This window comes from Mustela nigripes, chromosome 10, assembly GCF_022355385.1.
Source record: "Mustela nigripes isolate SB6536 chromosome 10, MUSNIG.SB6536, whole genome shotgun sequence".
Classification (NCBI taxonomy): Eukaryota; Metazoa; Chordata; class Mammalia; order Carnivora; family Mustelidae; genus Mustela; species Mustela nigripes.
In genome coordinates, this window is record NC_081566.1 from 61,902,068 (window position 1) to 61,927,986 (window position 25,919).

A 25,919-nucleotide genomic window follows, 5' to 3' on the forward strand; every position below is an offset into this window, starting at 1 on the left:
TTGCTCCCAAGAATAGCCATGCACACACACACACACACACACACACACACGCACGCACACACACACACACACGCAAACAAATATACACACACTGCAAACAGCCCCAGAAATAAAGGAAACACAGCAAGGATAAGAGGGCAGAATTGGGCAGGAAGGGCAGCTCCCCAAAAGGACATTAGGGCAGGAGTCAAGTGCAAGAGAAAGAGATGGACATGGGAAAGCTGCCTCTATACTGGGACCAGATCAAGGAGAGGTCAAGGGTCCTTCCCAGCAAGGACTCCAAGTCCCTGAAAGTAGGTTGTCCCAGGAAGCAGGATCCTTGTCCCCTTTAGCTGCCTGAATTTCTCCCAAAACCTTCACCTTCAAGTCTGGGCTCTGGGGACATGTTCCGAAGATCCCCCCTGCTCAGCTCTCCAGACCTCTTCCACTTCCGTCAGGGTCGCCTTCCCAGCCCGACCACCCTCCCAACACAGATGGAAAAGCACCAAAAGGCATGTCAGTGATAAGACATGTGACAACTGAATTTGCTTTTTTTCCCCTTGACTGTTTCTGCCTGCCTCTTCTGCTAAGCCATGTAGTAGAAGAGCACTCACCAGTCCCCACAGACTTGCAGTTTCTGCTCCACAAATCAAAGCACCCAAGAACAATTCCTTACTGACGAATACTCCAGGATTGTGTCTCCAGCGGCAGGAACCAGAGGGACAGGGAAGAGAAATAGGGCTCTGGGGCCCGATGCAAGAGCTCCCAGACCAAGCCCGGGATGCCAAGGAGGAGCTACAGGAGGAGAAGAGGGTCAATTTGAGTCCCGCGCAGCCAGAATAAGCAGGCTGGCCCAGAGGAACTGGCTTCGAGAACCTTTACTGATAACTACCACTGGCTCCGTGAAAGATGCCCAAATCTTTCTGGTTAGAACTGTCTTTTCCAAACCTACAGACTGCATTTTTGCTACAATGCCCTTTCTTTTAAGACGTCTTGAGGGCAAGTGTAATGCTTCTAAAGAAAAAAATGGTGAAGGCTGAAAAGCCACGCTGAAAATCATTTCAGCACCACGCTCTAGATCAGTGTGGCAAAAAACCCAAAAGGCTGATAACCCCCCATGCAGCGGAGCCAACAGGAGCGGGCTGATGGCCAACCCTGCTGTTTCCTTAGCACCCCAGCTCTCAGAAGCCCAGATCGCTGGGAACAGGGAGCACCTATCTTACCTCAGTGTCCACAGGGCCAGACCCAGGTGAGGCACAACCAACACCCATCTCCTGTCCATGGAATATCCTGCAGCCACAGGCTTGCTAGGCAACGGTCAGCTTCCGGGTATAGGTTTCCTTCCAGGGCTATTGTCCCTTGCTTTCTACGCCCAGCCACTGCGTGGTTTCAGCATCAGCATTCTTTGTTTGTTTTTTCATTTATTTTTATTCATTTGAAAGCAAGGGAGAGAGGGGGGCAAAGGGAGAGGGAGAGAATCTCAAGCAGACTCCCCGCTGAGCACAGAGCCCCATAGAGGGGCTCGATCCCACAACCCCGAGATCAGAACCTGAGCCAAAACCAAGAGCCGGACACTCAACAGACGGAGCCGCCCGGCGACCCCTCAGCTCCTGTATTCTTGAATCAGGAAAGCAAGGGTGAGTGCTAAGACGTGAAGAGCGTGTGTGAGAATGAGCTTCTCTTGCTTGATCTTCCAGGATTCGGCTTCCGGTCTCAATGTATAGAGACCAGTTCTCAGCAGTGTGAGCTCCCCGGAATGCCGTCATTTTATTTAATTCATGGTTTAAAATCTTCAGCATGACAGTGGTGTTCTCTACTGACCCAGAGTCGTCTTCTCCTTCCCCTACGTTAGAGAAACAGTGGGAGGGAGAGGGAGTGTGGGAGGAAACCAAAGCAGGAGGGACAGCGAGCGGTCATCTGGGGATAGGCAGCAAGGAAGGTGGGGCTTGTTTTCCACAGGATAGATCCCAAGAGTGCTTTCAGCCAGAAGGCGAGCGGGAAGGCAAGCGGGAAGGCGGCTAGCAGCCTCGCAGGTGTGCCCGGGGGTGGTGACAGCCGCATACAGAGACCTGGTGACAGCAGCATACAGAGACTGTGTGGGCGGTGAATCAAGGTGAGGGCAAGGTCGAGGGAGGGGGGAGGTGGGAGGGAGACAGGGATGGGTCTCAGTCTACAGCTTGCTTGGGCAGTGTTGGTTCCTGTGCTGTGGTGTGGTCTACGCGGTCGGTCCCTCGGTCAGGCCCCCACCCTCCCCGAGGCCACATGCGCATTCGTCCCAAGAAAAAACAGAAGTAGAGGCTAGATGACCCCACTGGGGTTTTGTTTTGTTGTTTTTAATCATGATTCAACATGCTCGAATCACAGAGCGGCTATTCCACTCTGCTCTGACTGCACAGTGGGGGAGGTGGGAACTCCAGGGGTCCCTGGGTTGGCGTGGCCTCTAGGGATGGCTGGGTTTGGGAGACTGGAGGTAGGCAGGGTAGCAGAAATCCTTCATCTCGTCCACATTTACCGGCAGCAGGGGTGTCTCCTTTACCTTTCTTTCATCCCCAAATCTACTCTAGGCCCAGCTCCCTGCCCGCGCTCCTCTGAAACCGCTTCTTCCTCTGCCCCGATGGTCCTGGACTGGACGGTGACGGAAATCCCTGGGGCCTCCACCCACCCCACGCTTCCTTCCTTGGAACTCGCCTACGCAGCATGCACTAATGTGGAAGGTGCTTGATCTGGGTCTGCCTTGAGCAGAGGGAGGGTCCAGTCCCCCCTGTCGCTTAGCTCACAGGAGGGAAGGTGGGTGTGTTGGTGCAGAAGGACATAAGAGCAGAAACACGTTACCTGAAGTGTGACTGTTGCAACTGGTGGAACGATGCTTAGGCCCACCCTCCGGCACCCTACTCTGAAGGTTCTCCCCTCCCCCCAGCACTGTCCAGGGTCCCTCTCTCAGCCTTACAGCCTCTGCTCTTCAACCTCACAGGCCAGGCACGGGTACTGGTCAAGGAGGCTTATCCCAAGGACAAACTGGTCCGCCCTTGGGCAAGTGGCTGCCAATTGAACTCTTCATCTTCCCCCACATTCCTTGAGCCTCTACTGTTGTGATGGCAGGAGGGGGGACCAGAGAAAATAATATATAAGGGTTGAACTTGCCTCAACAAGAGGCTGGAGGGACCAAGAGACAAAGACACATAGGAGTCAGGCTGCGGTGAAGGGGAGAGGGAAGAGGTGAAGGGCAAGGCTGGTGGTTCAGGAGCTGGGATCCTTTTTCCTTTTCTGGAATCTCCGGAACTTGCCCTGGATGGCAAGGGCGGCCTTCTCTGTTTCTGGCGCAGTCAGGTCAATGTCAATCTCCTCCTCCTCCTCAGCCTTCTTGGCATTGCCAGCTTTCCCTGCAGATAGTTGAGAGAGAGTCACTGACGAGTAAACCTGCATTGCCCCAGCCCCTTTCTCCAGGCCTCAAATACGATGGTTAGGGTCCATTTCCTGCTGGGCTCTGGGAGGTTCTACAATCTTTGCTGGAACCAGAAATGTCTGATTACTCTCCTGGAAGACTTAGTCGGGGTACCTAGGCTGAGAAGTAGCTCAACTTACTCAGGAGCTTTGCCACTCTTAGACCAAGAGGACAAATGTCATCTATTATCACTTATTCCTCAGTCTTACAACTCAAAGAGAGCATACTGACTTTACCCAGCTTTCCCCCAATTTCTGCTTGAGACAGTGGCTGGATAATCTCATGAGCTTCCTTCTATCACGGTGCCGGTTTCCAAGCATTGCAGAGCCAGAATCAAGGAGTAAATACCAGTAGATTTCCTTTTTAGGAAAAAGTGGAAGAAAGCCTACAGGTATAGTGGTTCTTGCTAGTGCTTTGTTTCACTTGTCCACATTCTTATTCCAACTACATCCGACTCTAGGAGCATCCAGACTTATGACCCTACCTGTCCTGCCATCCCCATATTCACGTGCTCTACACACCAACAGACCTGACACCACTCACCTTTTTCCTCTGGGCCAGGTGCCTGGTTGGTTGCTGGGGATGTTTTGGTATTCAGCTGGAAAAGAAAAATCCGAGTATTAGATGTTCATAGAATCATTAAGGTGCCGTCCCTATAGACTCATCATCAACACTCTCAGGTCCTCCTTTTACCAGGTGCACTCCTCAGTCTTCTGAAGATCAGAGAGAGGGAGAAAAGTCCTCAAAACTCATTCAACAAGGGCGCCTGGGTGGCTCAGTCGTTAGGTGTCTGCTCAGGTCATGATCCCAGGGTCCAGGCATCAAGCCGCGCACATCGCACATCGCACATCGCACATCGCACATCGAGCTCCCTGCTCAGCGGGGAGCCTGCTTTTCCCTCTCCCACTCCCTCTGCTCGTGTTCCCTCTCTCGCTGTGTCCCTCTCTGTTAGATAAATAAAAATCTTAAAAAAAAAAAAAAACCCTCATTCAACAAGCATTTATTGGTCCTAGGAACATTGCGAGGACAAAACAGAAAAAACCCTGCCCTCATGGGTTTACATTCTAGTATCCAGAGAGACTATTCAACAAAATGTTAGGTTAGGGGGTGATAAGTGTTGCTGAGGAAAGACCAGGAAGCAGGTCGTGAGTGCTCGTGGGAATGGAGAAATACAGTTTCACCGAGAGTGGTCAGGAAAATTCTGTCTGGAAGTGGCATTTGAGCCAAAGGCTAAAAGAGATAAAGGAGGAAGGGTTACCCGAGTCCAGGCAGGAGGTGCTGACGGCCGTGGGAAGTGAGAGGAGCCTATCCGAGCAGTAGCAAGAGGCCGATGCAGCTGGAGTAAGGGAGGAAGGAAGCAGGAGGAAGGGGACGGAGACTGGTCAGAGAGAACTCGGGCGGGCAGATGATGTAGGATCTTGGGAGTCTTCTTAAGGAGTCTGACTTTCACAAGTGAGATGAGAAGGCACTGGAGACCATCACTTTGCACAAAGAGGGCACGAGGGAGGAAGCAGGAAAACCTGATAGGAGGTTCCTGCAGAGAGCGAGGCAGGAAATAACGGTTGCTTGGGTCTGCACAGGGGGCACTGGGGGTGGTGAGGTGGGCTTCGATCCTGGGTTTATTTTCTTTTTTTAAAGATTTTATTTATTTATTTGACAGACAGAGATCCCAAGTAGGCAGAGAGAGAGGAAGGGAAGCAGGCTCTCCACTGAGCAGAGAGCTCGATGTGGGGCTCGATCCCAGGACCCTGAGATCATGACCTGAGCCAAAGGCAGAGGCTTAACCCACTGAGCCACCCAGGCGCCCCTCAATCCTGGGGATATTTTCAAGCTATGGCCAAAGGAACTAGGTTGGTGGGAGAAGTGGCATTTTTGAGAAAGTGGTCAAGGATGACTCCAAAGTATTTGACTTGAGGAACTGAAAAAAAAAAAGAATTGTCATTTCCTGAAATGGAGAAGACTGCAGGAGCAGCAGGTTTAAGGAAAAAGAGAAACCTATTAATCACTCAAGAGGAGATGTTTTTATAAGCTGCTGGATATCCAAAAGGAGTTAGGGAGTCGGATCTGGCTTAGAGATATAAATGAGCCTGTTATTTACCTACGGATGACATTTAAAGCCACCGGACTGGGGACCACCGTTAGATAAAGAAGGGAAAAGCGTCAAATCCTGGGGCATTCCAGTGATGAGAGGTTGTAGAAAAAGAGGAAAAATTGAGAAAAATTGAGAAGTCAAGTAGGAAGAAAGCCAAGAGATTATAGGGGTTTAGAAAGCATGTCAAGAAACTATTTCAAGCAGGAGAGGGTGATTGGTTGCGTCCAACTCAGCAGGTGGGCCAAGTAAGATAAGCCGGGATGGGCCACTGGGTTTTGTTGTATGGAAATCACCAGGGGCTTTGACAAGAAAAGTCACAGCGCAAGACGCAAAAGTCTGGGTAGAATGGGTTTGTGAGGAAAATGGAGGAGAGACACTGAAGCAGCGAAGAGAGAACAAGTTCCCCCAAAATGGCGGCAGGGGATATTTGAGGGGGATACAGGGCATGATGGCAGAAATTATAGAATGATTGTGTTTTATGAAAATGATTCAGGAGAGGGGAGCCTGGGTGGCTCAGTCGGTGAAGCATCTGCCTTGGCTCAGGTCATGATCCCAGGGTCCTGGGATCAAATCCCATGTCAGGCTCTCCGCTCAGTGGGGAGTCTACTTCTCCCTCTGCCTCTGTGCCCCCCTGCTTGTGCTCCTGCTCTCTTTCTCTCTCTCAAATAAACAAAATCTAAAAAAGAAAGAAAGAAAATGACTCAGTAGAGAAGGACAAACGGTAGGACAGAAAGAGGATCCTTGCAGGAGGAGAAAGAATGAGATCCAGTGCATGAGCAGCGGGTGGCCCCGAACAGGATAAGGACAGATCACCCGCAGTAACTGGAGGGAAAGTAGAGCTTGTGGGCCCACAAGCAGGCAGGTGGGGACATGTACAAGGTCTCTTCTCATTGCTTCTGTTTTTGAAGTAAAATAGTAACAAGGTCATCATCCCAGAGGAGCAGGGAAGAGGTCTTGAAGAAAGGGGAAAGAAGCTTTGCGACACTCGTCTAAGGAAAGCAGGAAAGTGATGGAACTGATGGTACAGCATTGCTGGGAAGCACTGGGGCCCCCTCCTAAGTCCAAGGCCATGAATTTGAAATTAGATTAGTCAACTGATATGTGTGTTTTTTCTAGCCTCTCTGTCCAGATGGAGAGTTCAAGTTAAAATAACAGTAATTCCCTATCCTCGGAATCGTATCAATAGAGTTGCTCCATCTGGACACTCCTGTCTCAAGCACACTTCATCTTGAGATCAAGTCATACCCGTGGGCTCCTGGGTACACGTGGAGTCTGTTTACTCATTTCACAATCTGAGTATTTGCTATTTGCTAAAATACAGGAACTGAGGGCTTCTCACGAAGGTTCTGTATCTCATCCTTAGAATAGTTCCGTGGAGTACACGGCATCTTCCCTCATTTTACCGAAGCAAACCTTGGTGAAATGACTGCCAGGTATCAGGGCTCTGCTTTAAGAAGTCGATAAATTCCAGAGCATGCTGTGTAGATTATGCCATTTAAGCCCAATTTTGATAAATATTCATCAACCACTTCCTCGTGTTTGGTTCTAGGCACTAACCGAGTATAGAAGAAACATCAGATTCATTTCTCCAACTACTGTACCGGTGCTTCCCACAGGCCAACTATTATTCTAGACACAGCAGCAAGCAAAATAAATTCCTGAACTCATTGAACAACGATGCCAGTTGTGACACGCTTCAAGAAGGAAAACAGAAGAGCGTAGTCTAGGAAGGCCTCTGAGATGAGTGACATTTGAGCAGAGGCTTGAATGACATCAAAGTGAGCCATGTGAATGTGTGGGAGAAGAGCCTTCTAGGCGGATGAAACATGAGATGGAAAGGCCCTGTGGCAGGTTTTGTGCCTGGCTCTACTGAAGGAAGAGTAAGAAAGCCAGCATGGCTGGAGCCGGGTGAATAAGGGAGAGAGAAGTTAGGAAGTTGGGTGGACGGCCAGAATATGGAAGTCTCTGGACCACAGCAAAGGCTTAGACTTTTTTTCTGATGTGATGGGAAAGCGTTACAAAGTTTGGGACAGAAGGAAACATGGCTTGACATGTTTTTAGGGAATCACTTTGTTGGGGGTGTCTGGGTGGCTCGTCCGCGAAGCGTCTGCCTTCGGTTCAGGTCATGACGTCAGGGTCCTGGGATCGAGCCCTGCATTGGGCTTTCTGCTCTGTGGGGAATCTGCTTGTCCCTCGCCCTCTGCCTGCTGCTCCCCCTGCTTGTGCTCTCTCTGTCAAATAAATAAACAAAATCTTAAAAAAGAAAACGTTTTTAAAAAAAGGAAAGGTTTGAGGAGAAAAGCGAACGAGTGAGACGATCACGTAAGAAAGTAAGAAACACTGAGTCCCGGCAGGCAGGAATACCAGGCAGCACGCAGGGCCCGCAGCAGGGTGATGGACACGGATGTAAAGAGAAACCAGTTATGAGACTGTCCCGAACTTCCACACCGAGTGAAGAGATAAGACAAGCGCCCAAACAATATTTACTGAGCATTTATTACATGCCTAACATTATCCTATTGAATCCTCTGAAATTTCCGAGGTGTCACCCCTATTTTATAATTGACGGACGAGGCTTCAAGATGTTAAAGACAGTGTCCAAGGTCAAGCCACAGAGCTAGAAACCAGCAGAGCTGAATTCGGGCTGCAGAGCAACGAACTCGGCGTTCAGCCACCAGGCTGTACTACTTCCACAAGCTGAAGGACTGTCACATGCTCGCCCAAACACACCAATGTGCCAGCAATGACCAAATGTAGGTGAAAAGCATCTGGATGCACACTGAACTATTATTCTTTCAACTCGGATAAGTTTTTTGAATAAAAAGTTGGGCGGGGAGACAACAATAATTTAAAGGAAAACAAAAAAGTAAGCATTTGTAAAAGTAGGTTGTGGAATGATATGGTCCAATTTTGTAAAGGATATAGACTGCTTATCTATCTATCTGTTTATTTATTTAAAAATCTGGAAACTCTGTGGGAGTTTCTGCTAATCCCCCTTGGCCCAAAGAAAGGGTCCATGAAAAGAACGGTCGTTCTTGGGACACCGGCCGGTCATTGCTTTCTTCCCCTGTGACCTTCCTGTGGTCCCAGTCATTATTTATTTATTTATTTATTTGCACACGATCGATACAATGGCCCAGCAGTCACCCGCGTGACCAGGTTCACTCTGGTACACCGCCATTGCAAGAGGCTTGTCCACACTGCAAAAGCAGGCCATGGGTGGGTGACAGGCTAACAGTCCACAGTCCAGACCAAAGAGTCATGGGTCGTGAGGCAAATTCTATAGTGCCATGATCTCTGACGTTAACTCCTACTTTCTCTATTGCCAGGCAAATCCCCGACTCTGATCCTGGCTTTAACTGTTATCCCTCTGACTGACTCTAAGCCTATCCCTTTACCCACCAGCTCAATTCTTCTCACCCCAGCCCTTCCCCCCTGGAGGAAAATCTGGACCCAATTCTAAATATCTCCCCTCTGATGGCTGACTCTTCCTCTACTTCGCTTCCCGGGTGAGCTAATCTTGACCATCTCCCAAGCCCGAATATGTGTCAGGACAGAACCATCCAGGCCACCACTCCCCACCCCTCTGCCCTGCCAGCTGTCCCCCTTCCTGAGTCTCTCCTGAGATTATGGACCCTGGAATGGAGCCACGGCTCAGCTGTCTGGTCCTCCAGGGCTTCTCAGCTCCACTCGGCGTAAATGTACAAGAGGGCGCCGGGGAGACCCGAAAAGGGTGTTGTAAGGAGGAGAAAACCCCTGTTGCTCACAAGGCCCCTGGAAATCTCCCTGGCGCCTTCCGCGGGAAAGTAGTACGAGGAGGCTTCTACCCCCTGCCCCTCCGCCCTCTCCAGCCAGTTCTCAAAATAGCTGCTCGGAACACTGGATTTCTAGATTTAGTTTTGGTGATTTGCTGAGGTTGGGGGTGGGGACAGTTAGATCACAGGTTGTTAGCACCCACACTCTGTCTAGTTCTCTGCCCTTTACTGGTGCCTGGTCTCTGCCCCAACCCTCGGGTTGTTTTCCAGAAACTCAGCGCTATTCGATGAACCGAGGTCCTCTGGTACATCACCTGTAAGCAGTCAGACTCCCTGCGCTGTGGGTGAACGGAGGAGGCACGAGGTCCGCTCTGGGCGAACCAGACACTGCTCGGTCAGAGTCCCTGTCCCGCAAACTCCACCTCCCCAGCATCGATGCTGGCCCCACAAATCGCGGTGCCCAGGGAGGGTTTCTCCACTCTCTCTGCCTCACGTCCTAGCCAGGTATGCATTACGAACTCCCGGGCGCCCTTCTGGTCAGGAATAACAACAGTGATGTGAGCTGGCAGGTCCTTCCTTTTCCTTATGGGACTCAGCGGGGGATCTCGAAGGGAGTCGGGGCCTGCACACGCCACCGCCCCTCGCCCTATTAGTAACCACATGTGTAATACTGCCTATGTGCCAGTCACGTGTCTGCACACACCACAAACACTGGCACGCTGAGTCACTGTGGCAGCCCCATAAGATGGCTCTTGCTACTATTCTCATTTTACAGGCATGGAAACTGAGGTAAGAGAGGGTCATTAACTTGCCTACGGTCATAACAGCTAAGAAGTAGCAAAGCCAGAATCTGAATCAAGGCAGTCTGACTCCATGGGGCGCCTGGGGAGCTCAGTTGGTTAAGCGTCTGCCTTTGGCACAGATCACGATCTCCATGTGCGCTCTCCGGGCTCATGTTCTCTCGCACTCTCTCCCAAATCAAAAAAAAAAAAAAAAAAAAAAAAAAAAAAAAAAAAAGACAGTCTGACTCAACTCCACACTTTCAAACGCCGTGCTGCTATGCGGTCTCTCCCAGTCTAGCCAAGGAAGGAAGGTAGGCAGGAAAGTCCTAGGGATTAGGACGTCCCACCATTCCCACCGTCAAGGGCAGGTCTTTCAATCCAGTCCCGAGCCCTACTTCACCCATGTTCTACCAGGAACATGGAGAATGGTGTCCTGTCCACCCATTATGGCGAAATCTTATTATAGAGCCTGATCCCAGACCATGCCTACTGACTCAGAGTCCTACTCCGCCCGCGGAGCTGACCACCCTGATTCTTTTATCTTGACCTGTGCGCAGTGGGCGTCCGGACACACAGTAGATTGGCCTCGGGGGACAGCTATAACCCGAGGGCATGTTCTGCACTCCCAGGGCCAGATGCTCGCCCGCTCAGGTTCTGAGAATTCCGTGGGTAGGACCGTCCCACTGGTTTCCATTTCGAATGACTCCCTCGCTCACCGTCAGGTCTGTTACTCCGCATTTCTAGCGCGCGTGTTGTCTGGTTCAAGCCCAGCCCCACGGTGCACACGGACGAAATGTTTCCCACTTCTCAACATGCAGCAAACACTAATGAGCAGCCGCGAGGCCCCTCCACCCCCACCTTCCCCCAGAGGGCCCTCCTGCTTTCCTCGCCTACCTTCCCGTGTTCCTCCTCTCCTGCCCTCGGGGCCTGACGTACCCCAGTGTTCCATTCCGTCATCTCGGCGGCGGCCGGGTCCCCAGGAGTATACGCTTGTTTCCTCTGCAGTTCAAAATTGTCGACTCTCCCTCCCCACGGGAGGAGGAGGAAAAGGAGAGGCAAGGCCTGTTAGCCTAAAGAAAGGCTCTGAGGGCACAGAGTGGGATCTGACACCACACGGCCTCCCTTTCCTAGACGATACCTCCTCCCAGGGCATTCGTCAGTGTTCGGATGAATTCCTGTCCTTCCGTCCGAGCTTTGGGTCCCACTCCCCTTTCTGCTTCTCAGGACTCCTTAGAGTCAGCCCCCCTCACTCTCATATATAAAACATCTTCCTCTGGGATGCCTGGGAGGTCCAACACTCAGTTGGTTAAGCGACTACCTTTGGCTCAGGTCATGGTCCTGGAGTCCCAGGATCCAGTCCGCATCAGGCTCCCTGCTCAGCAGGGAGTCTGCTTCTCCCTTTGACCCGCCCCCTCTCATGCTCGCGCTCTCTCTCTCCCTCTCTCTCTCTCAAATAAATAAACAAAAAAATCTTAAAACACACACACACACACCTCTCCCTCTTTTTAAAACAGGAAAAGAAGGCTTCTTCAATCTGAATTCCTTCTTCAACTACCATTACAGGGAAAAGAAGCAGGTCTAAGACCACACGTTGAGGAACCCCAATATTTAAAGGTCAGGAGGATCTTTTCCAAAAAATATGAAGAGCCATGTAAAAAAAAAATCCAGCAACCAAAAAACTCAATCTAAACCTTGCACTTCATAAGAAAATTAACTCCAAATGTATACAAAACCTAAAACTATAAAACTTCTAGAAGAAAATATAGAAAAAAAATTTGCAACCTTGTGGTAGGCAAAGATTTCTTAGATATTCCAAAGGCAAAATTCATAAAAGAAAAAAAATTATAAATTAGACTTTGTCAAAATTAAGAACTGCTCTTTGTATTACACATATAGTGTAATATTGGTTTGGGGAATAGAATTTAGTGATTCATCACTTACATACAACACCCAGTACTCACCGTAAGTACCTCCTTAATACCCATGGCCCTTCTAGCCCCCCCCCCCCCTCCCTCCATCAACCCTCCGTTTGTTCTGTATCAATAAAAGTCTCTTCTGTTTGCTTCCTTCTTTCTTTTTACCCCTTCCCACATGTTCATCTGTTTTGTTTCTTAAATTCTATATAAGAGTGAAATCATATAGTATTTGTCTTTCTCTGACTGACTTATTTCACTTAGTATAACACACCTCTAGTTCCATCCACGTCATTGCAAAAGGGGAGATTTCATTCTTTTTGATGGCTGAGTCGTATTCCATCGTGTGTGTGTGTGTGTGTGTGTGTGTGTGTGTGTGTGTGTGACATCTTCTTTTTTTTTTATTAAGATTTTTATTTATTTGACATACAGAGATCACAAGCAGGCAGAGAGGCAGGCAGAGAGAGAGGAGGAAGCAGGCTCCCCGCTGAGCAGAGAGTTTGATGCCAGGGCTCGATCCCAGAACCCCGAGATCACGACCCAAGATGAAGGCAGAGGCACCAATCCACTGAGCCACCCAGGCACCCTGTATCACATCTTCTTTTTCATTCATCCATCAATGGACATTTGGGCTCTTTCCATAGTTTGGCTAGTGCAGATAGTGCTGCTACAAACATTGGGGTGCGTGTACCCCTTTGAATCTGTATTTCTTTAAAGATTTTATTTATTTATTTGACAGAGAGAAATCACAAGTAGATGGAGAGGCAGGCAGAGAGAGAGAGAGAGAGGGAAGCAGGCTCCCTGCTGAGCAGAGAGCCCGATGCGGGACTCGATCCCAGGACCCTGAGATCATGACCTGAGCCGAAGGCAGCGGCTTAACCCACTGAGCCACCCAGGCGCCCCTGAATCTGAATTTCTGTGTCCTCTGGTTAAATACCCAGTAGTGCCATTGCTGGATCACAGGGTGGCTCTATTTTTAACTAGAATAGATATTTATTTATCAATATTTAACAAGAACTGCTCTTTGAAAGACAGTCCTTAGAGAATGAAGAGACAAGCTACAGACTGGAAGAAAACATTTGCAAATCACATATTTGACCAAGGACTTGTATCCCAGATAAATAAAGACCTTTCAATGTCTGGTAACAGGAATGCAGTTTGTAAAAGTGGGCAGGATATTTGGACTTCTCCCATTAGAAGATGCGTGGATGACAAACAAGCACAGGAAAAGATACATGACATCATTAGTCATTTGGGAAATTCAAACTGAAACCACGCTGAGATACCATTACGTACCTAGTAGAATGGTTCTTTGAAACGACAATGCCAAGTGCCGGCAGAGACACAGAGTGTCTGCAGTTCTCGTACATTGTTGCTGGGAATGAAAAATGGTGCAACTACGTGGGCAGGTTAGTCACACCTTTATTGCTAACACCAGGAATCCTGTTCCTAGGTATCTACCAAAGCGGAATTAAAGCCCCTACCCAGAAAACTGTAAGTGGATGTTTGTAATAGCTTTACTTTTAATCACCAAAAACTGGAACCAACACAAGTGCCCCTCAACTGAGTTTACTTAAAAAAAAAAAAAAAAAAAAAAGGCACGAAGTTAAATGAAAGAATTGCACAACATTCTTCTAAAGGCAAGACTATAGTGAAAACCGAAAGATCAGCTCAATGCCTGATGAAGGCTGAGGTGACGGGAGGGGTGACTACAAAGCAGAAGTGGGGAATTCGGGGATGATGAAACTGCTCTGTATCTTGATTGTGGTGGTGGTTTCGTGACTGCGTGTTTGTCAAGTTTACAGACCTGGGGCATCTGGACCGCTGAGTCGGTTAAGCATCTGAGTCAGTCTGGGCTCCGGTCATGATCTCGGGGTCGTGAGACTGAGACCCGAGTCGGCTCTGTGCTCAGTGACAAGTCTGCTTGGGATTCTCTCTCTCCCTCTGCCCACCCCCACCCCACATGCTCTGTCTCTCTGTCTCAAAAATGATATAAATAAACCTTTTTTTAATAAATAAATATTTAAAAGAAAGATTCACAGAACTATACACTGATAAGGTCAATTTTACTGCATCAAAATTAGACCTTAATGTTTTAAGTGTGGAAAACAGTTAAGGAGCGGTCAGCAGGCTGGCCAAGACTGAGAAGGACCACTTAGAAAGGTGGGGTGGCAGGAGCGGCCCGGCCTCTCCCACTCCCCTCTCTTAAAGCTGAGCTCTCTGAACACCTACCGTCTCCCACGTCCTCAGCTCCCACGCTCTCCAACCCACTTCAGCCTCACTTCTCCCCCTCCTGCTCCACGGAAATCATTCCTCCCTAGATAACCCATACTCTCCCTGCCATCCAGTCAAATGCGAAGGCGTGATCTCCCTTTGGCTTGACCTCTTGAAGCATTCGAGGCTCGATCATTTCACCTTTCTTCTCCCATAGTCTTTCCCTGGCTCCTGAGGCATCATGGTTTTTTCCTACTTTTTCTCCCATCTTTCTGGGCACTTCTGCCCAATGTTTAAGGACCAGAGGCCCTCCAGGTTTAGAGCTAGCCCCCTGCTGCTCTCTCTTCCTAGATGATGCTACCTGGACCTCTGACCTGTTATCATTTCTGCCAGTTCTGTCCGGTAGCCACCAAGTCTGGCCTCTAGCCTGTTTTTGTAAATACAGTTTGGCAGCAGGACCCACTGTTTACAACTTATCTTTCGCACGACATCAGCAGAGCTAAATAGTTGCGACAGAGGCCATATAGGTCCACGAAGCGAATAATATTTAGTATCCAGCCCATGACAGAGAAAGCTTGCCGTAGAATGTTCTGTGGCATTTTCTATCTGTGCGTTCTAATACACGCGATCCCCTAGACACGTGCGGCTACTGAATACTTTGCAATGTTTCTAGTGCAACTGGGGAACAAGACTTATAATTTTTTTTAAGATTTTATTTATTTCTTTGACAGAGATCACAAGTAGGCAGAGAGGCAGGCAGAGAGAGAGAGAGAGGGAAGCAGCCTCCCCGCTGAGCAAAGAGCCTGATGTGGGGCTCGATCCCAGGACCCTGGGATCATGACCTAAAGCTCATTGGCTTTAACCCAATGAGCCACCCGGGCATCCGAGACTTATAATTTTATTTAATTTTAACTAATTAGTCAATCATCGTTGGTCAAATAATTAATAAGGAGGAGAGCGACGTGCAGCTAGAGGCTACTGCACTGCACACAGCGCCACTGAGGCCTCCACGCGCATCTCTCTCTCCCAGACCTCTCCTCCGTGTTTCAAAACACCTCCACTGGATGTTTACAGAAACCTCAAGCTCTAGGGACGCTTGGGTAGCTCAGGCGGTGAGAAAACCGTCTCTTGATTCCAGCTCAAGTCCCAATCTCAGGGTCATGGGATCGAGCCCCGCGTCCGGTCTGCTGGTCCCTCTCTCGCTGCCCCCGACTCCCAGCTCCTGCTCTTCCTCTTTCTCCCTCCTTCAAATAAATAATTAAAATCTTCTTTAAAATCTTAAAAAAGAAAAAAGAAACCTCAAGCTCTATGTGTCTCAAACTGGACTCATAAGCCTACTGACCCAATTGAGGCTTCTGCAAATATTCTCTATCGCATCCATCTGTACGAGCCAGAAACCTGGAAAGCCTTCTTAACACCTTCCTCCCAACGCACTCCATATCCGGTCGCTATTAACTCCTGTTAACTTTATCTAAGTGTCTCTTACCCCATTCACTTCTCCCCACTGCACCGGCCCTCAGACGGTTGATTCCTACATGGGCCACTGCAATAGCCCAAGCGGTTACTGATGCCCGTAGAATAAGTAAAATCCTTCACGGGGCCATCAGGACCCTGCGTTTGCAGCCTCTGATTACTCCGGTAACCTTGTCTCTGGAGCATACCTTGCCCCTTCCCACCTCAGGACCTAGGGGCATGGTTCTCTTAGCACTGCTTCCCTTTTATTTGGTTAATTCCTGCTTATTTCAGAGCTCCCCTTGAGGGCTCCATCTCCCAGGAAGCTCTTCTCCCCTCCCCAGACTCAGCAAGGGCCTTCATTATGTTTTAATAGTACCCAGATTTCTTCTTGGTAGCACTTATTACTTATGTAACTAAGTAATGATTCCGTAGTTAGAACCCGAATGTATTCTCTTCCACTTCAGTGCAAGTTCCTATGCGGGTAGGGGCTGTATCTGTCTTCTTCTATGCTGTACCCCCAGGGTCTAGCACAAGGCCTTACCCAGGATACACACGTATTTGTGGGATGAGTGGAAGGACCTCCCCTTCTGCTCTCCTTGGCAACTAAGCCAGGTCTCTGCAGTCAAAGTGGTTTCCCGATGGCTGAGGGCCTCAGAGATCAAGAGAATCAGACGTCAGGTCAATGCTTTCCCTCAACTCAACCTAGGTGTCTGAAAAGGAGCTGAGGTTGAAGGAGAACGTCTCCAGAAGTGTATTTCCTATTCCCCAGACTGCCATTCCCTTCAAAGCAACATCCACAGTTACCATGTATCAGAGTGTCACAGTAACAACAAACTATGACTTGCACAGAGAAGTTACTCTATAGTTATGTGAATGAAAATTTCGCAAGCCTCAGATTCCTGGCAGAAGCATTATAGCATATTAAGTAGAGCTAGACAGATCTGGGTTCGTATCCTGGACCTGCACTGACCCTCTTCCAATCCCTGCTCTTCCGTTCCCGGCTGTGTGACATTGGGCAGATGGCTTGGCCTTGCTGTGCCCAGATCTCTCATCTGCACAAGAGAGATAATGTCTATTTCAGAGGATGAAAGAGCTGGAGACAATGTATGTTAGAATCCCTAGCTTATATGAAATAGTTACTGTTCTGAAGTGAAGTAACTCTGGGTTATACAGAAGAAGAGGGCAAGAGGCGCCTGGGTGGCTCAGTCCGTTGAGCGTCTGACTCTTGGTTTCGGTTCAGGTCACAATTTCAGGGTCGTGAGACTGGCCCTGCGTAGGGTTCCGTGCTCTGCAGAGTTGGCTTCAGACTCTCTCTCCATCTCCTTTTCCTCCCCAAATAAATGAATAAATCTTAAAACAAAACAAAACAAAACAAAAAGTAGGTGCAATCCCTGGGTTTTAGGTCCTGGAATCAAAGCCTAAAGTTGCCACTGAGTCGATCTTCACTATGTAGAACTGAACAAGAAAGACGATGCCCAGGATTGCTCTAAGGGCCCATGAGGCTTATCCTGCCACTGCAGTAACTTCATAACCACACTCTTTACTGTAAACTGACGCTGGAAATCAAAGTCTCCATCTTCCCTGTGTTTGTCCCCAGAAAAGCTGACGAGGGCTCTAAGCCTCTGGGAAAGGACCCGGAGATGGTCTACTGGGCGGAATCTGCATTCTGTCCCGGTGTCTATTCTGGAGCCTGGAGCCTCCTGGAGCACCACCCCCCCCACCGCCAGGCGCACAGCAGGGGTGTCCTGAACCCCCATAAGGGTTCACATTTCATTTCAAAGAACCCTAAGACATGACACACACACTATTTTTTTTTTTTATCATAAAGATGGTTGTGCAAATCTATCCATTCCTCAGAAGGCTGCTTGGCTGGCGTCGTCCTGGCAAAGCACCTGAGAGTGGTCAGGCCTTGGTAACTGGGAAAAAGGGACCTTCTCGCTGTGGGCCCTGACTCCCACTGCCTCCTCCGGCTGTGTTTCTTCCTTTCTTTCTTTGTCATCGTTTAATGGTGTTGCCACAGCAACCAGTGTCACCAGGAGAGGCAAGAGAGTGTCACCCCCTCTGCTCCAGCATTCGGTTAGACCTGACCTTGGGGAAGGTGAACTAGCCAGGTTTCCCTGTTCTTCTCTTCCCACAGGGCTCTGAAAAGCGGCCACACGGGGTGTTAGCAGCAGCAACAAAAGGAACAAAGGGGCACCTCGGCACGCCTGGATTTGCATGATCCGGCCGGGGTGCTTTGCAAACGAAACACATTGTATCCACATTCTAGTTCATTGGCAGTCGCTCTGCTCGGGTGAATAGGCACAGGTGCTCTGAATCCCGTCCTGTGGGTCAGGAGCGGGAAACCTCAAAAGGGCCCAAAGCCTAAAAGTGCTAATCGGATCCCCAAAAGACCCCTTCCTCTCTGGTGTACTGACAGAAATCCGAGGCTCTGCCAGCTCCCAGCTTGTTTCAGAGGCGCGGCACGTGAAGGGGGAGTGAGTGCATCTGCTTCCCAGTGGTGAGGAAGAGGGTCTCCAGGGACCCTTCTTGCCCTACTGAGTGTCCCCCACCTCCATGCTAGATGAAGGTGGTGCCTGGAGGGCATCTGAGGGGCCCCGGGAGCGACCCCAGCCTGCTATGAGGAGCGCCACTGGAGCCCTTCCAATTCTTCCGGCACTCCAGCACGGCAACCAGCTGCAGTCCTCAAACAGCCTCGGGAAGACTTGTTCAAGGTCACCCTCCAGATAATAACAGAGAGAGAACGAGGAATGCTTCCTTCTGGCTCTGTATACACACATCCTTCTCCTCAAATAAGGAATACAACCCAAATACCTTATAACTCAGATGTCTCCCGCGATGGGAACAGAACCCAAGCAGAGGCCGAGCTCCCAAGCCCCGGTCGTCCCCTCAAGCCACCCCAGCCCTGTTGCCTGGAATAGCAGTAACCCCCCCACCCCACCCCCGGGAGTCCGAGGCAGAATTCCTTGGCCATGCCAGCTTCTGGTATGCAGTGAGTCAACAGCCCCGGCCGTTCCCCCCAGCACGGGCTGCCACGGTTTAATGAGTGGTTATTTGTGCTGCTCTGCACACGGCTTGGAGCTGTGCCTCCTACCCCATACCGCGGGCAGGGGGTGGGGGAGAGCAGGGAGTGCCAAAGCATCATTTATTACTATAATCTTCAATGTGCATCCCACCCATGGCGTTAATGTCCCAAAATAAACGTATTAATCCCCCCACAGCCCACAGAGCAAACACTCAGCTGGAGGGCTTTGTGTGGGAGGGAGCAGCACCAGGGACAACAGCGTGATAAATGGCACCTCTTTCCCCTGGGGCGCGGGGGCTGCCGGGAAGCCCAGGTGGGCAGGCCGTCAGGAGTCAGCCTGGAATGAAGCGATCGTCAGACCTGGGGAGGAGAGCAGACGAGGGCCAGGTTTCAAGGCACTTGTTTACAGGCACCTGCAAGGCATGCGGGTCTCTTAGAAAAAGATGGTTTGGGGGGGCGGGGTGCCTGGATGGCTCCATCATTAAGCGGCTGCCTTCAGCTCAGGACCCTGGGATTGGCAGGAAGCTGCTTCTCCCTCTTCCACTCCCCCTACTTGTGTTCCCTCTCTCTCTCTGTCAATTAAATAAATAAAAATTTTTGTAAAAAAAAAAAAGAAAAGTGGTTTTGGATCTGCTTCTCACATTGCTTACTCTTGCAGGTAAAACAACTCTGGGACAAGTCAAGGCATTCTGAGCAGCCGGTCCAGCGTGTGGATGTAGAAAACCACACACACTTAGGATCCCGGGATCCCAGCAGGCTCCCATCAGTTACTTTGCGGGTCTAATACATTCTCCTGTTCCCCCTTTTAGAGTTTTCCTCCCAAAGCCTTTGTACTCTTTTTGGAAGTCAAGAAGCCCAGCGAAGGGCTCAATGTTCAGCGCCTGTTTAATTAGTAGGGACACCAGCTTTACTTAGCTATCTGTTCCTGCACTGGGTCCTCCAAGTCAAATATGTTAGAGTTAAGAGCATTGCTCTCAGTTCTTTTCAGAAAGAAAACCGCTCCTTCTGGTCCTTGATGCTCTGCAGGTTATGGGGATCAATGATGGACACCAGGAATTAAGAACCACGAAAGGGGGCCTCTGGGCCTCCAGCATCACTCGGGCACCCACTTCCAGGATGACCAGACATTATCCTGCCTCAGGGAGGATAGTACTCGGCCTGCCTAGCATTCTACCCAAATGTCTGCTGCTGCTAACTATTGTCTCATGCTGGTCTTTCTCTCTACCCTCTAGTTGAGCATTTATTAAATCACACTGCTCAGATTTCCTGTAGAAAGTACTTGTGATCTATTCCTTTACAGTTGCATATAAATTAAAGCATTCTGTACTCACCAGGGTAACACATAAAAAGGACTCTTATGGAATTCTTTTGCTGTGAGAAGTCTGTGTCCTAGTCTTGGCTCTAGCACTGTGACATCTTACATACGGTTTGGGCCTCAGTTTCCTCATCTGGGATTGTATGAGCTTTAGGGCTTCTTAACAAATCTAAAATTATATCACTAAAATGTCTGGGTATATTATTTGAGATTCTCTTGGTAAAAGATATACCTATATTTCTGTCTTAAAGAATTTTTGTAAACTGAGCTTTTTTTCCATGATAAAACAGACTCATGAAAGAAAATTTGGAACTACAGAATAACAGAAAATGGGGAAAGACATTCATAGAAGCACCACCTTGAAAAGACAATTGCTGACCCGATCTATCCTCCTGCCTCTCCCCTTCAACCCCATCTCCATCACGTTCATCAGCAGAGACTGCCCCCCCCCCCGCAACAGACAGACAAAGAGGCATGAGATTTACATATTTGGACACCAGCCACATTATTTATAGGTGCCTGCCCCTATAAAGACTTGACATTCTGAGAGGTAACAGATCACAGCTGCTGCTTAGCAAAAACAATCGTCCATATTCCCGGTTAGAAGACAGCAGTCATCCGCCTTCACCAGTGACAGGCTCCTGCTCAAGCAGCCAGAGCCAACAACCAGGATGGGTGACTAAGAAAAGGAAAAGAAAGTTCTAGAACCAAGTTCTGGTTTCCCTTACTTTGGAAGACAGATCATTTCCAGAGGTGGAAGGTATCCCAATATTAAATAACTAACCCTTCTATTTTATATGTCCACTAGAACCATAATCATAATAAAATACCAGAGAGAGAGAAAGAGAGAGAGACACTGGGAGTTCCTCCAAGTCCCTACCAGGTTCCCTAAAAACTGGCTCACAGAAGATATCAACCTGACCAATCTTCCATTGTGGGGATTTCCTGTGCAGATATGCACAGGAAAGAGAATGTGACCCCCCAAATGTGCCATCCTGTTCCTATTACTTAAGAGGACAGCAAGCAGGGGCACCTGGATGGCTCAGTTGGTTAAGCCGCTGCCTCCGACTCAGGTCATGATTCCAGGGTCTTGGGATCAAGCCCCGAATCAAGCCCCACATCAGGATCCCTGCTCAGCAGAGAATCTGCTTCTCTCTCTCTCTCTGCCTGCCACTCTGCTTATTTGGGCTATTTCTCTGTCAAATAAATAAATAAAATCTTTAAAAAAAAAAAAAAAAAAAAAAGAGGACAGCAAGCAGAATAATAAAGGAGGGGTATCAGCTCTAAGCTCTCTCCTAGGGAGATTTCTCAGGGATCCGTTCCTTGCTCCAGCCCTGCCAGCACACACACGAGACAGACACCAGGAGGGCGGTTCCCATCCAAGACCCCCCTTGCAACAGAATGCCACACCAAGGGCTTCCTCCAGCAGGGCTCTTCTGAGTTGAGAAATGCAACAGGATCACAGGAGAACTTGCCGACCGTGCTTGAAGCAGCAGCTCCAGCACCGGATGAGGGATTTTAGAGGCAAGAGCCCTTAGGGAGTGAACGCCTCTCCCGTCCCTCAGTGAACCGGGTGAAGAAAAGTTACGAAACTCTCCGAGACAGACTGTGATTCACAGCAGTCAGGTCCTGCCTGCAGCTGTGAATACGACAGGCTGGAGATGAGCCCTGCGGCTCCTCTGCGCACGGATTCACATGCACATGGACAGGGAGATGCCCAGCTGCAGTACTGAGGGACAGCAAGGGACAACGAGCGGCCACGGAGGCAAAGCAGAGGGCTGGAGCTCCTCCCCAGCAGCCCCACCAGCACCCCTGCTCTGCGGGCACACAGGGTCTGAAGATTGCTCGCCAGCTTTTACTCTCCCTTGAAATAGACATCTCTCCATGAGATCCCAGATGCTCTCGTGGCAGGCCGTTTTTCTGAAGCAAGCAGATAAGCAGGTGGGGGAGGTGAAGCTTATATAAGATTTGGGGTGCACAGAGCTTTCCTGGGCTGGGCACTTCTGCCTGAGCAAGGAGCCCCGTGGGGATGCACTGAGAGAAATGAAGCGGGAGTCTCCAGAGAGCTCCAGAGCCCCGGGCAATACTTCCGCTTTTTATCAGAGCTCTTTCCAGAGGAAGAAAACAGGCTGGGTCTCGGGCTCCAGGGAAGCAGAGCCCCTTTGGGGATCTGGTTCAGAAAGAGCTAGTCTATGTGTACTCCCAGGTGGCTGCTTCTGGATTTTGTAAAGACTCATCCCCGAAGCCAGGCTCAGCTCCATATTGAAAGGCAGAGTTGACAGCTAAATTGCTGGTTAGAACCAGCTCAATCTGACAGCCTCGGAGACTGGGCAGCCCGGCACACACACGGAGAGCTAGTCCCCATCCAAGGGTCCGATCGTTATCATTCTGCTGAGCTCCTGAGTGAGGCCAGCCAAGTTTAGCCAGTAAGTCAAGACTCGACTTACCCCTCAAACACCCAACCGTTTTCCCTGTCACCGAAACCACTTTGTCACTCCAGCAAACACCACCATAAATGCCAGTCCCTGTGGCATGTCCTACAGAAAGTCTGTGCACTTCCCCCCCAAATCTCGGGCCAACCACACATCTTCATGTTGGCCTGGCCCTCAGATCACAAACTCCCAGGGGATGGCTTGAATTGCAACTTTCAGATTTAGAAACTCTAGAAAGGCCTTGAACTCTGGCCCTCAGCGAGAAAGAGGGCAAAGAAAACCTCTCTTCTATCAGGGCTGCTCATGTTAGAAGCAAGAGGAAAGAAGGCTGAAATAGACAGATAGACAGATAGATAGATAGATAGAGACAGAGATAGAGATACATTTTCCCCCTTTTCTCTCGGAAAGGCCGCCATGGTCACAGTCACAACCAGCTGAGGGACTAGAAACCACTTTAGTTCATCTGTAGCCCCCAGACTAGCTAAATGTTCCAGGATAAACTTAGTGGACATGGCAACCAAGACAACATAGCAGTTGGCACTAATTGGCTCCCTGGACGACAGTTTTGGTGGGAGCCAGCAGAGCTCCTACTAAAGATAAAGATCTGAACTGAGACCTAGGCTCCAGGGTCCTGTCCCCCTGCCCACGAGCCTGGTCTTCTTGAGAAGTCTTGTGTCATATTCTGTCATACTCAAAAGCAGAAAAGAAGAAACAGGGACAGAGCTAATGCAGACTGAGTGCCTCCTCTGTGCCACTGTCCTAAGTGCTTTGCATGTATCATCTCATTGAATCAAAACAATCTGTATTCCCCCCATTTTATAGATAAAACACTGAAGCAGAGAATGGTTTTGGAACTGGCCTAAAGCCACACAGCTATAAGTAGTAGGGCTGCGACCTGGCATACAGCTGAAAAGTTGGGTTTATCACAAGATGCTGGGAACCGGGTTGCACAGAACAAGCCTGTCATGCTCCTGTCCATACTGACTTCACTTGGGAAGGAAGACCCTGGATTCTGAATCCTACCAATGCATTCAGACCATGTTAGAGGTCTTCCCAAGTCTCTGCTTTGACCCCCAACCTATGAATGGTGTTCTGGGAAGAGAGAAAAATGCCAATTAGTGGACTCGCTCTGGCTCAGACAAGCACGGTGGATCGTGACAGGAAGACCTAGGATGTAACAAGCACTGCAGAAGGAGGTCCCTCTTGAAGGGGACAGCTCCCCGGGAGTGGACATGCAGGGGCTCCGGAATAGCAGACATGGCCCCTCCGACGGCTGGTTCCCACCAGAACGAGAGGAGGCTGGATGTCCCCTTCCCAAAAGGGGAAAAGTGGCCACCTCAGGGGGCTAGGCTGGTGTTCTTGCCGAAGGCTACCTAACCAGAGCAAGAGCAGCACCGCCCTCGGAGAGGGACGATGCAGAAGAGCGTTTCTCCCCGGAGTCCGGGGACCGAAGGGAAGCCCGCGTGCCCTCGGAGCCCTAGGGCAGATGCAGAGGGTGGTATCCCGAGGAGGCGACTTATCCCCCGAGGCTGCAGTCCCCTTTACACCCGGTTCCAGCCACCGCGCCCCCAAGTCGCCCCCCTACCCCAGCAAAAGCTCCCTGCACAGCGCGGGGCTTGAAGCCTCAGTCTTCCAGTCGCTTCCCAGCGCCCCGAGATGGGAGCTTCCCCGGAGGGGCAGTGGGACGCCCCCGGAGGTCTCCGCGGCTCCGGGCTGCCGCGCCCTCCCTCGCTCCCTGGGACCCGGGCAGCGGCCTTCCCGCCGCGGGCTCGCCCGGAGCCGGGGACCCGGCAGCGCCCGCGCTCACCTCGCTCATCGCGGCGGCCGGACGGGGCGCGCGGGGCGCGGCACGTGCAGGGGAGGCGAGGGGCCCTCGGGGCTGCGCGGGCGACGGCCGCGGGTGGTCGGGCTCGGGGGGACGCGCCCCGGCCGAAGAGCAGAGTCTGTCTCGCGCGGGGAGCCGCCGCTCCGGAACCCGCACCCCGACTCCGGGCGACGAGCTTCCCGCCGCGCGTCCCTTCCCGACCCCGTCCTGTCGGAGCCGCTCTGCGCGCCGCCTCCGGGCCCGCCTTTTATAGTCGGCTCCGCACCCGCCTCCAGCGCGACCAATGGCAGCGCCTCCTGCCGCAGAGTGACGGCCGCTCGCACCCAATGGCGGCGGGCCCGGAGGTCTGCTGCATTTCCAAACTAGGGTAAGACGGTCCGAGAGCGGGAAGGAGGGGGAGACCGTCGGGGGCTGAGAGCGCGGAAACCCAAGGAGCGGGCGCCGAGGAGGGAGAGGAAGGGGCCGCGCACCAAGGAGGGAAGGAGGGAGCGTGCGAGTTTGTGAGAGCGAGAAGGAAGGGCTGGAGGGAAACCACGAGGGTCCACGAGACGCAGGAAACCAGGAGTGGAAAGGGTAAAGCCAAGAGGTGCTGCAGATAAGACTTAGTCTAGGGTGGCAGCCTGCTGCGGAGAGGGTAGGAAGAGGGAGAGGAAGGACGAGAGACGGACAGAGCAAGGGGACCGTATTCCGTGGCAAAGAACAGGGAAACTGTGAAGCGCCTGTATGTTTGGGAATATGACAGATCTGAGGGCTGGAAAGACATTTTAAGATCCATCAGTCTTGGGGCGCCTGGGTGGCTCAGTGGGTTAAGCCTCTGCCTTCGGCTCCAGTCATGGTCTCAGGGTCCTGGAACCAAGCCTCGCAACGGGCTCTCTGCTCGGCGGGGAGCCTGCTTCACCCTCTGTCTCTGCCTGCCTCGATGGCTACTTGTGATCTCTCTCTTTCTGTCTCTGTCAAATAAATAAATAAAATCTTTTTTAAAAAATCCATCAGTCTTACCTCCCATATAATGGAGGGGAAAAAAAGATGGTACCTTAGCATCCTCTTGAATAGGTAATGGGCTCCCCACCAAAGTTAATTTACAACTGCTTATTCTGGGGAGCCTGGGTGGCTCAGTGGGTTAAGAGTCTGCCCTCGGCTAGGGTCATAGTCCCACGGTCCTGAGATTGAATCCTGCATCAGCGGGAGCCTGCTTCTCCCTCTCCTCCCTGTTTGTGTTCTCTATCCCTGTCACTATCTCTCTCTCTCTAATAAATAGATAAAGTCTTAAATAATAAATAAATAAATAATCCAAAAATGTCATAATTTACTTAAAAAAACAACAACAACTGTTTATGCATTCAGTCTCCTTGTGATAATGTGCCCTCCACTGTACCAGGCATGATGGTAAGACTATAAAAAAAAGGAGACACACTTATTACCACAACTTACTTATTATGTATAACACACGTATTATGCAACAACTTACTTATTATGACTTTTTGCCTATTGTTCCCATTAAAATGGGTTTCAATATCCAAGTCCTGCTCCGGGAGTCTAGCTTGCATCCTCCTGCACTTCAAGGAGCAGCCCATCTGGTGGTCCGGGTTTGAGTACCAGAGTCCACTAGCCAAGTGGGGTGTAGGGAGCAGATGTGAAAGATGAAGCCCACAGTCCAATCTGTAGAGAGTATTTTTCAAGAAGATGGAAT

At 50.3% G+C, this 25,919-nt stretch overlaps 1 protein-coding gene across 1 annotated transcript; it reads right to left on the minus strand.

Annotated features, from left to right (window-relative positions):
• Positions 1 to 2,282: 2,282 nt before the first annotated feature.
• On the minus strand, positions 2,283 to 24,453 carry PCP4L1 (Purkinje cell protein 4 like 1). The gene is made up of 3 exons (XM_059414133.1): positions 24,212 to 24,453; positions 3,965 to 4,019; positions 2,283 to 3,359 (listed from the first exon to the last, which is right to left on the minus strand). Exons 1-3 carry the CDS (start codon positions 24,218 to 24,220, stop codon positions 3,217 to 3,219), a joined length of 207 nt encoding a protein of 68 aa, XP_059270116.1. The 5' UTR covers positions 24,221 to 24,453; the 3' UTR covers positions 2,283 to 3,216.
• Between the last annotated feature and the right edge of the window lie 1,466 nt (positions 24,454 to 25,919).